General features: G+C 34.3%; 1 protein-coding gene across 1 annotated transcript in view; it reads right to left on the bottom strand.

Moving 5' to 3' along the window:
• The window catches only part of SLC35A1 (solute carrier family 35 member A1), a 34,022-nt gene that overhangs the window by 12,256 nt on the left and 7,202 nt on the right, over positions 1-14,564 (bottom strand). Inside the window, exons 3-4 of the mRNA XM_028509071.2 lie at positions 1,257-1,416; positions 919-1,071 (exon numbers count right to left, since the gene is read on the bottom strand). Coding sequence (XP_028364872.1) covers positions 919-1,071; positions 1,257-1,416 — 313 coding nt within the window. The remainder of the gene's footprint in view (positions 1-918; positions 1,072-1,256; positions 1,417-14,564) is intronic.

The following is a 14,564-nucleotide window of genomic DNA, read 5'->3' as shown; positions in this document are numbered from 1 at the left end:
GTACCCTGGCTGGGAATCGAACCTGGGACACTTTGGTTCCCAGCCCGAGCTCAATCCACTGAGCTATGCCAGCCAGGGAGAATATAACATTTTTTAGCCCTGGCTGGCATAGCTCAGTGGATTGAGCTCGGGCTGGGAACCAAAGTGTCCCAGGTTCGATTCCCAGCCAGGGTACATGCCTGGGTTGCAGGCCATGGCCCCCAGCAACGGCACATTGATCTTTCTCTCTCTCTCTCTTTCTCCCTCCCTTCCCTCTCTAAAAATAAAACAATAAAATCTTAAAAAGAACGTAACATTTTTTAAAATCAGGTATGTACCTTAACATTTAACTTTTGGCAAACTAGAAGTTGTAAGTCAAGTATACTTTTTGCCCTATTTTAATTATCAATTATCAGTAAAAATACTACTCCCTCTAATCCCTATCACTGACAGTGGGAGTGTATGCAAAAGGATTAAAAAACTTTTATGAGGTAAGGGGTAAAAATTAGATGGACAAAACCTTGCCCAGTGTTTCTGAGAAAATGTCTAAAAGAGACCTCAAAATTCTGAACACGCACTCATTGTATAGAAGTTGTCACAATTTTAGTCACAAGTTAGCTATTAACTGTAACTTTGGACAAGTTACTTCACCTCTCTGGACTTCAATTTCATCATCCATAAAATGAAGGGGATGGATAACATTAACATACCTTCCATCTCTAACATATTTTTATGCATATTCCCCTCTAAAAAGAAAGGAAGCTAGTAAATTACATCATGTTTAATATATATCCTAAGGGGATTAAAAAAACCTATCTATAGGGCAAAGATTATTTTTAATCAAAGAAACATACTTGTGCCACATTCATCAATGTGACCAAAGTGTGTAAGACACAGGAAGTTTTCTATTTTAGTTATGGTAATCATTTTGTTTCTTACCATGACTTTTGTAGCTTGGGCTGGTTTCCACTGTACAAGTGTAACTCCTCCACACAGCATAAAAACTGAAATCCACTGTACTTTGCTGAGTGTCCGGTTTAACATTAAAACAGTACATAAAGCAGTACAGGGAATCTTCAATTGGTAAGTCACCTGGAAACAAAATAATAAATTAATGAACTTAGTTAACATTAGTCTTTCACACAGCTATTTCTGATGCAGTTAATAGAATTATCAAGAAAAACATTTGATGTGATAAAGGGTTAATAAAAATAATTTTACCATACAAAAACATTTTTTAAGACTCTGGCCTTTTCATTATCATTTATTCCACTTACCTGGTACACTGCTGCATCCAGGTTGCTAAGAGCTAGGAAAGCCATGTTGTTCTGAACAGCATATACTAATGAGGGCACACTTAACTTCATCAGTTCTTTGGGGCTTCCCAAGACATTTTCTCTTAAAGATGTCTTCAATCTACCCAGACTACCAGTTTCTCTTTGAAAACAAAAGAGGGAGATGAGAAGGAACTGAGGAATAAAATTAAAGAGCATCCATTTGATAAGAATTCTTCATACATAGGATAGTTATAAGTCCATCAGTGTAATTTAGCAAATTTATCTTTTTATAATTTTCAACTAATTTTAGAGTTATTAAAAGAAACAGAGCAACAATTACATTATAAAACAATTATAAATTCTCCTTGGGAAAATGCGAAAACAATTAGGTTTACCATCATCAATCTCTGATCAGAGTTTTAGAGTTTTTGAGTATATTAAATAACGAGACAACAAACCATAAGTGTGGATATTACCTATAAAAATTTAATTTAATCCTTGAAGCTTTAACTGCTATTACATCAAGTTTACCATGATTATTTTTTAAATTGGGTTGCATATCCATTTTTAATTTTTTTTAATTACAATAGATTTAAATTGCAAGCAAAAGAAAAAGGCTTTGGTAGCCATGGAAGTTACTTGGGATAGGAATTGATGGATTCAGATCAATATCATTTGCAAATTAGCTCAGTACTTATGAAGTATAGTAGACAATAAATCTTTAGGCAAATTCTCATAAAACTCACGTACATATCATAATTTTGCAGGAAATCAATAATTGACTAATACCAACAAAAATAAACTATATAATGAGTATAAAGTTCACTATTTGACTGCATATTGATTATGCATGCTGTTAATTATTCTTATTTTTCCTCAGGAGGAACTATATAACCTCACTGTTTCCCCCATTGTAAAATCAGTTTACTTATTTCATGAAAATAAAAGTAAAACAACATTTTATAATAAGCATCAACACCAAAAAAAGTACTTGATTAAAAGGGTCCTAACTATAATTCACAATACCCTTAAGAGGATAATAATAACTTGTTGACCTGTTTCAACTCAAAATTTATATAGTCACAATAAGCCTCTAATTTTGGTTAACATACTTTATCTACAAAAATAATCACTAATGTTCTAAGGGGGAGCAAAAAGTCCGTAATGTTAAACTGACTAGCTATGCCTATCCCATCCATGTATAACACCCCAGTCCCCAAGAACATGCTTAAGTGAGACAGGAAATTTGGCCTAGGTGACAGAAACAAGATACCTTCTTAGTTACAGACAGATCTTCCTCTGGTGCCAAATTCAACCCACTCTGCAACAAATGGTAAATCTATATGCTGAAAAGTAACACATATAGCTTGGTGGGAGACAATGAACTCCATCCAATAGAGGAAAGAATACCAAAAAGATCACTCTGCTGAGAAATTTTACATTGTAGGGATTTCCAGATATCTGAAGATGAGCCCTTTAAACATTTGACATTCTTTTTTAAAATTACTTTTAATGCAAATCTAACATGTCCCATATACTTCCTCAATATCTTAGAGTATAAAGAACTTTTCAAAGAATGTTTTCCCTCAATTATAAAACTAAAGAAAAATTAAAGAAAAAATATTAAAATAATCAGAGTTCTAACCACATTAATATGGTGATGTGTTAGAAAATATAATTGAACATTTCCTTTAAGGTCATAATTCTCACTAGTAAGCAATCATGTGATACAGATAATAAATCTTGCACATTCTGTGAAGTACAGGACACTGTTTTCACTGTACTTATACCTTTAATGTCTTCCTAAAATACTGACACACATTGATATATCTTCAGCATGCTTCCCCAAGGAGCTACTGAGAGGAACCCATTTGTACCCATCTCCCACATTCTACCTCCTTCCATGTCCATTTATCTTCCACATAAAATACCCCAAACTCTTACTGTAGTGGCCATCTGTCCTTCTCTTAATCCTCTGCTATGGGCAATGCCATTTTACCTTCATCCATTAGAGATGATACCTTCCATGGTATCGAATTAATTTTTGGCTGAGAGAAGTCGATCTCTTTATCACTGATACTCTTCGCCCTGTAGGAATATGGGTTGCTTAAGGATCTAAGTGCTATTTCTAATAATTATACCTGCATATAACCAAGGTTGCTATAGTCCCTTTTCTCCTTTCTTATCGCTTCTCCCACACTTTCCAGCTTTCACATAAAAAGAAAGGTCTGTGAGACATCACCAGCCAACCTGACTGTTCCTTTCCTTCAATGTGAGAAACCAGTAAAGTAGTATGTTGGATTAACCTTCAGGTCTTTGGCCGTTCTGACTACATCACTTTTTTGTCAATGCTTAGGAGCTACTACCTCACTGCCAGGAAGGCCATAGTATATTTTTCTGGTTCCTTTGCTAATGTGGGTATTAGAGAAGCCAAGCTATAACAGAATGCTAACTACCAGAAAGCTCATTTCACTGCAGTACCTTAGAATTACAGCAACATTATATAATTATAAATAAGTAAGGTGTTGTAAAATAAGTTACAAAAATAGCAGAGGATACTGAAAGAACTTATATAACAAAAGCCCAAGAGTAATAGGAAAACATCAGAAAGTAGAATAAAGAAATTTGGGAAGTATAAGAAAGAAGAGTATGTGGGAATCTTAGTACACACAATGTTTTAAAGAAGGAGATAAATTATTTCAGTATTAATCAGGTTAAATCCTGCTGAATTTGACATATGTATTAATAATACAGCTCTGAAAGCTTATATTTAGCTTTACCCACTACAGTTTTAAAGAAAGTAACAGCAATATCTCCCAGGAAAATCTAGTAATCATCAATACTCCTCTTTTCCATTAAGTAGGCAAAAATAAATGATCAATTCTAAATATACTACAGCCTTGAATATAAAAAGTAACATATAAAGATCAAATACTAGGCTCTCACTGGGCAGCCCAGTTGGTTAGAACATCATCCTGATATACCAAGGTTGTGTATCAGTGCCAGTCAGGACACATACAAGAAGTAACCAATGAATGCATAAATAAGTGGAACAACAAATTGATGTTTCTCTCCCTCTGAAATAAATACATTTTTTTAAAGGCCATTTTTTTCCTTCTATTTTCGTGCCCTGATATTTTCTTGGAAATCAAATCACAAGTACTTTAATGAAGACCTTTTGTTAAAAACAAATTTATTCAATTTAATTGTATAAATGATATTGCTAGATAAGAGAAAGAGCATGTATGGTCAAAAAGCATATACTAATTTTTATGGATATAATATTTCCCATTAAATTTCCTATTTAAACAATTTGATTTTTATCACTATAATAGAATCTATGTGCAGCCTCTTGTTACCTGAAAAAACCTGAAGCTCTGTGTTGACTGCAGATATTCCAAGGCTGCCTCCCCCCACCCCCAAATTTCCTATCAAATAGCCGAAATGAAACCAATTATTTCTGACCCATGTTTAGTCAAAAGTAGACCTCATTCTTCCAGCTCCTGATCTGATAAGAACTACTAGGAGGCATAAAACCCCTGGCCAGGTTACCAAGGCACTGTGCAAAATGGAACACAGCAAAAGTTACTCATGAGCTTGAGAAATTTAAATTTTGTTTACAAATTTTGTTTCATTAGCAAAGTATAATTAATTCACATAAAAGACTTTAGGGCTAGGTATAAAAACCAATAATGAGGTCATGTAAAGACAAAATACCCATCATATGAGGTACATGACTTTTATTTCCTCCTCATGTCCCTACACCCACTATGGCATGAGTACAAAAGAGGCCGTCAACATGCAAACTCAGCAGGAGAAACAGAGTAGGGCTCAATAATCTACAACCTAAGTATATAATAGCTACACTCATTATTCTAGCAAATACTTGAAATAGTAAAATAATCATCTCCAGCATTATATGGATAGTAGCTCAAAGATTTAAGATACACTTGGTGTATTACTAAACACACCCAAAGTATATGTACATTTATACAACCTGCTAGGTTTATTTAGTCTTTATAAACTGGTGAATAGCCAACAAAAAAAGTTGACTTTGTTCTAAGGTGTGAATGTGTTTTCATTTCCTCTTTTTCATACCACAAATGACTAAATCAAAACTGTCAATTGCAATAGCTATGACAGGGTTTAAGTAAAGTATACAGGTAACTAGTAATTTTCCTTTGAGTTGTAGTAATAATTAGTTTTATGAAAATCTAAAATATTTTCAATGTGCTGTTTTATGTTTCAATCAGATTATAATTTTGAAATCGGTAACTTATATTTCAAAGATTTAAAAAATTAGCTATTCATATAAGAGCTTTTAACCCCAAACTACTAATCTGCTCCCCCTCACCAAAAGAGGACTTAGTAGTTCTGTTTTCAATTTAAAAGTGTCTTATCTAATCACATATGTACACAACAATATATGTAAAAAGATAATCACTTCATCTTCATCATAGCAGACGACTAAAAACGGCCCAAAGCCCATCAATGGAGACTGGTATATATGATATGTCCATTTAGCGGAATGCCATGCAGCTCTTAAAAAGAATGAGAAAGATTTCTAGTACTGACATGGAACAATCTCAGATAAAGATAAAATACACATGAAAAAATAAAGTGCAGCATAGTGTATATTGTGCATATACACACAGTGCACATAACTAAAACTCACCAATTAGACCACAAAAGCCTTAAACTTTATTTATCGAAATAGCTCTCCATTCATTCTTCCCCACACTCCTTATTTTCTTGCAGTTCTAACTTCTCATTCAAATAAGTATACTTTTGCATTCCAAAAATGATTGGAAATTATAAGTAATATCAACAAGCATGGGAAAACTAAAAAAATAATTACTAGCAGAAACCTCCCCCCAAAAGTCAGTTTTTTAAATTACACTGAAGCAGGAAAAGAATAATCCAGGTATTCTAAAAGTCTTTTTATTATATGCTCTAAAACTAAAGGCAAAAATAACTATATACAATACTGAACTTAATAGGTTTTTTCACAGCTGTATGTTAGAAATTCTAAATCTACTTATGTATTCTAGGATTGAGCAAATAAATAAATATCTTGAGGATAATGGGAGCCAGACATCACCACTGAAGAAAGGAACAAATATGAAAAGTAGGAAGGTTAAAATCAACTGTGGTTTTGAATCAGAATTATAGGTATCACACAATATATAACTGATAGTTATACACACAATGTAAATATGTATACATAGATAGGTGTGCTATGCATGCACATATACATGCACACACATATAATTCCTAGCTCTGTCCGCTGAAAGGACCTAGAAGCAATGATACCCCAATAGCAATGTGCACATGTAGTATCTAGATTCTGGTATCTAAATATCAGCCTGAACAGAAAAAAAAGGGAACAAGGTTTGAAGGCTTCTTGGAGAAATGTGATTTCAGAGTTGGGGCAGGGAAAATACAAGATGAGTCTTGGACATCTTGTTGCACTAAAAAGAAACTGCTCAAAGACTAATGAAAACAGGGAGGGAGAGAAAGAAACAGGAAGAAATTTGAAGATCCCACTGTCCAAATCTGCAACAATTTGTGCATCAAAATAATGATAATCGTTCCAGCCCATACAATAAAATAATCCATGAACCTATGCTAGTGCAGGGAATATAGGAGGAAGCTTATTTGAGTAGGATGCTAACTAATAATGTACAGAGAATGATGGAATTAGGAAATTACCATTTAGCAACACCAATGGGCAATAAAACTAGTGAGTGAAAGTGTAATGAGAAACAGGATATTTACCTAGTCTGAAAGTATCTCTCCACAAGATACTTATTAGTTACAAAGAGAAAATTATTCACTTTATATGGAGAAACTTGGCAGGCACCACTTTAATTAAGAAACCAAAGTTAAATCACCAATAATAGGGCAAATAGATACTATGTGTCTCATGCTGCCCTGCTCTGAGAAGTGCACATCATTTCTGTTGTATTCCTGACTAAAAAAGAGCAACCATAAGTTTAATCATAAGAAAACAGTCAATAAATATAAACAGAAATATTCTACAAACTAAATGAACTATGCTCTTCAATAATGTCAAAGACATGAAAAAATATGGAGGAACTATTCTAGATGTAAGGAAGCTACAGCTGTGACAACTAGATGTCAAGTGTGATTATTTTACTACTAAAGGACATTAGTGGGCAGTTGGCACAGTTATCTAAGGTCTATGAATTAAATAATATTGTATCAATACTGAGGTCTCACTGTTGATATTTTGTGATTATGTACAACAATGTCCCATTTTTACAGAATATAAAGAATTTAGGGACAAATGGGCATCTTGTGTAAAACTTACTCTCAAGCAGTTCAGAAAAAAATATACACACACATACAAATACATACTTACAAAAAATATAAAACATACATGGTAAAATGTGAACATTGGGGAATAAAAACTTAAGAAAAATAAAATTACTGAAAATTATTGAGATATCTAACAGTGCTATTAAGTGTTTATCTTTGTCCTAGCTAACCAAAAAATAGCTTAATCATTTGTTCTGACTTATAATTTGAAAATTAGAACTCAGGGAACTTGACTTCTAACCCTGTGTCTGCAGCCATGTTCTAGGTACCTTTGGCAAATCACCACTTCCCTCAGCCTAAAATTTCTCATCACAGAAGATGAAATAATAGCTATAGCTAAAACAGCAGTACAAGAATGAAATGAAAATTAGCTGTATTTACCTGTATGTTTCCCTCACCTGTTTTTTAAGGGGAGATGGAAAAGAACATTTCCTTAACACCATCACTCTGGCAGCTTGCCATTCTCAATAGCAACAGTCCTGAATGTCTGAAGGCAGCAAATTTAGTTGCTGCAACCTTAAAAGAGGATGGCTGTCACTTTACACAACACGTTTTGACAGTGATTAACAGTTGATATCCTAGAGTGTAGTTACTTGCTTTCTAAAAAAAAAGAAGTTAGATACCTGCTCATTAGGATTTCAAAACCTCATTTTTCACAATAGTCAAAAAAACACATTATTCTGTTTTTTCTAAGGCAATTTTAACTTATAACATTATATATAACAATGATATATTTTAAGCATTTTCCTCATAACTTATTGCCCAGTTTTCTTGGAGACCTCACCAAGGTGTACATTTCTCTGCCTTCTGTTCTTTTCACATTATGGTGAAAGCAGTTTTTACTTTTTTTTTAAAGAAATATAAATGAAGTCCAAGATCTTTGTTGCCCCAATATATATCAGGCACTCCTCACTGAAGCAAGTTTGTATCTCTAAGAAGCTAAAAATCCTAAACACATCAGGGAGAAAATTTTCAAGTCAATTCTTTTTATAATTTTTTAACTAGTTCTTTCTAAAATATTATAAATAAGTAGGGCAAAGAAAAGATTTGGGGTTAAAAAAAGCTATCATTTTGCAGTGTTTTAACAAGCAAAGGTCTTACAATCTGATACGGTAAACATAAAGATACTCCTGCTTCAGGGATGCAACCCTGCTACTCCTTCCCTGGGGAAGGGGAAAGGAAAAAACGAGAGACAGGGTCTCAGCCATTTGACCTAGATTGCCACTGTGAGTTCAGTCGAGCAGGGTTCCCTAGGCATAGAAACTCCAAACCACCTCACACCCTGACAGAGGCTGGCCTGTCACTGAAAACATGGGTCTGAAGCTGTGCTTTTTATATTTGGTTAGGTCAAATTTATTAATCAAAGATTACATTAATCAGTCCCTTTCCAGGCTCAAAGTTCTCACACGAAAGATGAGTAACTAGACTTTAGGTCTCCAAAAGCTCACCAAGATCCCTGGAGCTACAACTGTGTCTGCTTCAATTTTGGGAACCTGAAGATTCTGATTTGCCTGATTTGGGCACTTAAGTGAAGTTACACTTACTCTAGCCTGCTTAATTTAACTCTTACAAAATTCTTGGACACTGATTCAAATCATACTATTACTTCTTAAACAAGCTGACTTCTGCTTGTCTAAACATACAGCTATTATGTGTGCCCTTTTTATGTTAGTTCTGTGGTTTCTGGTTAGTCCAGAAAACAATAATCTTTAATGTATATGGCATCAAAGGACAATAAAAATGGGAATACTTTTACAAGATCACTCTTTTAATAGCTCTTCTAAGCTCAAGATTAAATACTGTTGTGGGATAAGTCTCCCATATTTATTTCTCCAGCTCAACCTCTTCTGTGTTCTGGACCCATTAATTCAACTGCCTACTCTCCATGCCCGCTAGCATATCCCTCTTCCTCAAATCTGCTTTTCTTCCTGTCTCAAAAACAAACAAACAAACAAACAAACACCTTAGCCTGTCCAAGGCTAATCTCTTGAACCTGTCCCCAAGGCCCCTTTTGTCTGACTTCCCAGTGAGCTAAGGCAGCCCAGCCTTGGCTCTCCTGTTGCTTCCTCTATGCCAATGCCTCCTTGTCTCACTGTCCCAGCTTTAACAAATGTATCCTCACAGTAACCTGGACTCATGTTGTGAAATCATTCCTACACCAAGTCAAGAACCCACATACTACAGCTGGCCCTAGGCAGACCCACTCAGGGCTAAACCCCTGCCCAGCAACAGTTGGCTGTGAGTTCAGTGCTAATGAATAATATATATTAAGTAAGGTATCTTTAAACAGAAACACTTATAAAACAAGGTTATATAGATCAGTAGTTGACGAGATGTTGTGACCAAAGGCTCTCTGGAACCTAACCCTGTATTTCCCCTAGAAACAATAATTCAGTATTCACTAACTCAGTGTCCATGGTGACTTTAGAGAATATTACTATGTGGTGATTTTACAGAATAATAAGAATCAACTGTCAGATGGGAAGAGGGTTTGGGGAAATGGGTGAAGAGGTGATGAGAGGATTAAGAAGCACAAACAGGTAGTTACAGAATAGCCATGGCGATGGAAAGTACAGTATAGGAAATGGAGTGGCCAAAGAATTAATACACATGACTCATGAACATGAACAATGGTGGGGGCAGGAGCTGCTGAGTGGAGGAGAGCAAAGGGGGAAAATTTGGGAAAACTGTAATAGCATAATCAATAAAATATAATGTAAGCCAAAAGAAAAAAAGAACTGTGTACCAAACCCACCACTCATGCCCTAGAGATTCCACTTCCAAAACATAAAATTTGCTTCTCTTTATCATTATTTATGGCCTCGAATAAGCTCCCTAACTTCCATCTCCAGCACCCTTCTGATCCAATTCTCTGCAAAAAGCATTAAAGTGACTTAGAGTGAAATGGGCCACCATGTAAATTAGTCCCTGATTTAAACCAATGATTTTTCCTAGTTCACTGGAGATAAAAATCCAAAATCCTTTACAAGCCCATAGGGTTGCTCTTGATAGCCTGCTGACCTCTCCCTTCCTCACTCACAACACTCCAGACACACTAATTGTTGTTCTTTAAAACTCAAGGACTTCAATCACACTGTTGTCTTTATCTTCTCTGTACTCTTTTCTTGCCTGTCTTGTACTCAATTTTCAGGTCAAGGTTTAAATGTAACATCCAGAGAGAGAAAGCCCCCAATCCCAAGAGAGGCCCTCTATTATACTTATTTACAGCACCCTCTAATTACCCTTAACACCACAAATGTATTATTTATTGAATATTTGCTTAAATATCTGGTTCTCCACTAAATTTTAAGTTCCATGAGGACAGAACTAATGCCTTTTTAGTTTTCAACTATATTGGAAGCTGACTATCCCACTACATCTCTTTAACAATACATTGAAACAGACATAGCACAACTGTATGTTTAAAATGTTTGGAGAGAATGAAACACATTATTTGGATGTGGCAGTGATATATGTTTATCTGTAAGTTAACTTTAATTATAAGCAAGACATTATGAATTTCAAGAAATTTCCTCAGTCTCTGCCCCCATCTCCACATGATATAAAATGACATGTATTTACTTTAACAACTACCCAAGACTAAACATACTACTAAGCAAAGAAAGAGCATTACTAAAGAGACCATACTAAATAAGCAGCCAAACAGATTGGTCTATAATGAGATTAAGTTTTGCATAGTTCAGAAACAATTAAAGTTCTGCAATAATATTTATATCAACTCTATAATTATACTTCATCGTAGGGTAAAGAGAGGAAAGAAGAAGCATTTACTTCGTGTAATAGTTTTTTCCATTTATAGTAGTTCTAGTTTATTTCCCTTTTTCTGTCATTCTCTAAAAATTTGAAATCAAAATTTAATAATATATTTTATAATTTTTACATTAACTTTATTTTCCTGGAAATATAGGGAAAACACATTTTTAATCATCAAAAACTAATTTTTGTATTCTCTGATGAGATTTTTCAAGTTCTAAACCTTGTTATTACTAATATAATTCTTTCACATTCTCCCACAATATCTTGAAATTGTCAGCCTTTCCTCAGATGATAAAAGTATTGCTTCTACTATGAAAACAATTAGTTCAACATCACGTGGTAAAGAATTTTCAAATATAAATACAAAAATATGAAATCAATTTTAGTTAACTTTGTGTATAACAAATCAACTCAAAAATTTTTCAAATAACAATTTTTTGATATTTAGAAGTTTCTCCATCAAAAAGTCTATTTGCTCTTTAAACTCAAAGAGCAAATAAAGCACTGACATCCAACATGTGTTTTTTGACAAGCTATATAATACCCTACTTGCCTTTGATTCACTTACTTTTTTAATTACCAATTTTAATATGTGTACAAAGCAATGACTGCATGGAGAATATCTGGAAAATCTTTTACTTTGTTGCAAACTTCACACCACGAAACAGAAAAGACATATGGAAAGTTCTAGGCTCTTTAATTTGCTGCAACTCACTGTTCAATTCACTCTCAGTGAGCCAATACATTGGCCATGTATTTTATTCATCTTTTCCCTATTCCACACTGCTTCAAATTAATTATTACAAGCCAACTGTCCTCTCCAGATCTAGAATCAACTTTCAACATTTTCATTGGGCATCTATCTTTCCCAAGCTGGTGGCCGTGCTTTAGTTTCATTAAACCAATTGTCTCATCACATGTTGTTAAAGAAGCTGAAGAAGCAATCACAATGCCCTTCCATTTCATCTTGTAGCTACCCATCTGCTACCTCATAGGCTGAAATAATTCTGCTATATCTTTCACTTTTATCATTCTAGGAAATTAACATTTTCACAGATGCCTTCTTAAAAGTAAACTCTTTGTTCCAAGAAATAAAATATTTTTATTATGAATACCAGGTATTCAGTTTCTACCAATGTGATTTGAATAAATACATGAAAATTTGCCATTATTTCTCCATAAAAATCATATTCACTTTAAAATCCAGTAATTTCAAGTACACTGTACTTTTTTCATGTTTTACCATTTTTTTCCAGTGCTTTTTCCAGTTAGAAGCTCCTTGTGTTTTAAATATTTTAAATGAGTCTTCTTCACAACCAAATTCTTGTTAGCCACATAATGTGAAATGCCAACCACCAAAACTCTGTAATCATATTTCTTTAATTTTTCCTGTTGTCCCTGGTCTTTGTGTACTTTCCAGGTAAGTGTCCACAAAAGAGCCTGTACATTATGCTGGTGATAGAAACGGCAACTAGTTATTGATAATGATGCTCATATAGTACACAATTGGTTTTCTAAACTTGTTATTTCAACATCGTTTTTGACTTGTCTGAGAAATTACTGAAATTTTTGTACTTGTATTTTAATATAATTTCAAAAGTTTCCACATAACAAACTATAATTGACCATACCCATAACTGAATAGCTGAGGAATTGGAAATACTATACACCAAGCAATACAAAGCTGGAAAAACATCAAAACAGTGCAGGTGGGATGGCAGAAGACAGACCAACTGCTGAGTTACACTGAAGGTTTCATTGCTCATTTTGCACATTTAAAAAAAAAATTCCCTGGCTGGCGTAGCTCAGTGGATTGAGCGCAGGCTGCGAACCAAAGTGTCACAGGTTTGATTCCCAGTCAGGGTACATGCCTGGGTTGCAAGCCATGACCCCCAGCAACCACACATTGATGTTTCTCTCTCTCTCTCTTTCTCCCTCCCTTCCCTCTCTACAAATAAATAAATAAAATCTTTAAAAAAAAATTCTCCACAGTTACAGAACAACTTCCTATGGAATTTAAGAAATAAAGAGTAGAAATGTGTAGCCCTATCCCTCTTCCTCCAACAACCCTGTATTTGTCTTAAAAGAAATTAAACCTTAAGATTTTATTCATTTATTACCTCTTAGGTTGTTATATGGAAACAGTTCTGAAATATTAAATGTAGAGACCTTTGCCTTTGGAACTCTTCCTTTTAAAGGAACAATAAGGTCTTTCATCTAGCTGACATTATCCAAAGTAAAGAATCCCTTAATAAAAGCCAAATGTCAATAAAAATGAATATTATTAAGAAACTGAAAGATCTGAGATTTTACCTTATTTCAACCTAACAAGTTAGGCTGCCACAGTATTTCTGCCTGTGAGATAAATTTTAAACTCAAACATATTACAGCTTTCCACCATTTGGCCTCAAGTTCTTTTTCTGTTCTTTTTCCCCTCCCTAAGCCATGTTTAGAGTACTTTTCCCACAGGATTATTTGTAATCAAACATGCGTTTACTGATTTTCTGTCTTGTCCACTAAACTTACGTTCCTATCAAGCAGGAACCATATCTATTTCATTCATACCTACACATTCAACATATATTATAAAACTGTCACATAGAAATCACTTAGTAAATATTTGTACAATAAAATTTAAGTGTAATTTGTTTCTATCTAAACTCCAACACAGGCTACTCCTCTTTGGTTCCCTGTTCTCACCAATTCACATCTTCAAACCTATATAAAGTCTCACCTGCCCATATGACCCAGATGGGTCCCCACATCATACATCTCTCCCTCAGTAATTTCCTACAAAATTTTATTTAATTCTCACAACCCTATTTTTTTCTCCAATTAAAAAATGAAGGAACTAAAGCTTAGAGAGGTAAGAAATGTGTATAAATCATAATCCCAGTGAGGCTACAATGAGAATGAGATCTGTCTCACTTCTAAGCCCCTATTCTTAACCCTCTTTTATACTGCATCCTTAGCTAAAATGATTCTCATATGATGTTACTGATTCAAAGCCCAGTGTTGCCACATCTTAGCAGTGCAATATTGAGGACCTCAGATACTATACAGATAAAACAGGAGGTAACTGTAGTACATACCTAAAAATACAAAGATTAAATGAGATAATTTAATGAAAAGCACATAGCACAGTGCCCAGGACTTACTACAAAAAAACACTCAAGAGATGTTAACTAT

This window comes from Phyllostomus discolor, chromosome 4 (genome assembly GCF_004126475.2).
Source record: "Phyllostomus discolor isolate MPI-MPIP mPhyDis1 chromosome 4, mPhyDis1.pri.v3, whole genome shotgun sequence".
Taxonomy (NCBI): Eukaryota; Metazoa; Chordata; class Mammalia; order Chiroptera; family Phyllostomidae; genus Phyllostomus; species Phyllostomus discolor.
Note: the sequence above shows the minus strand (reverse complement) of the source record. Positions and strands in the feature narration are given on the sequence as shown.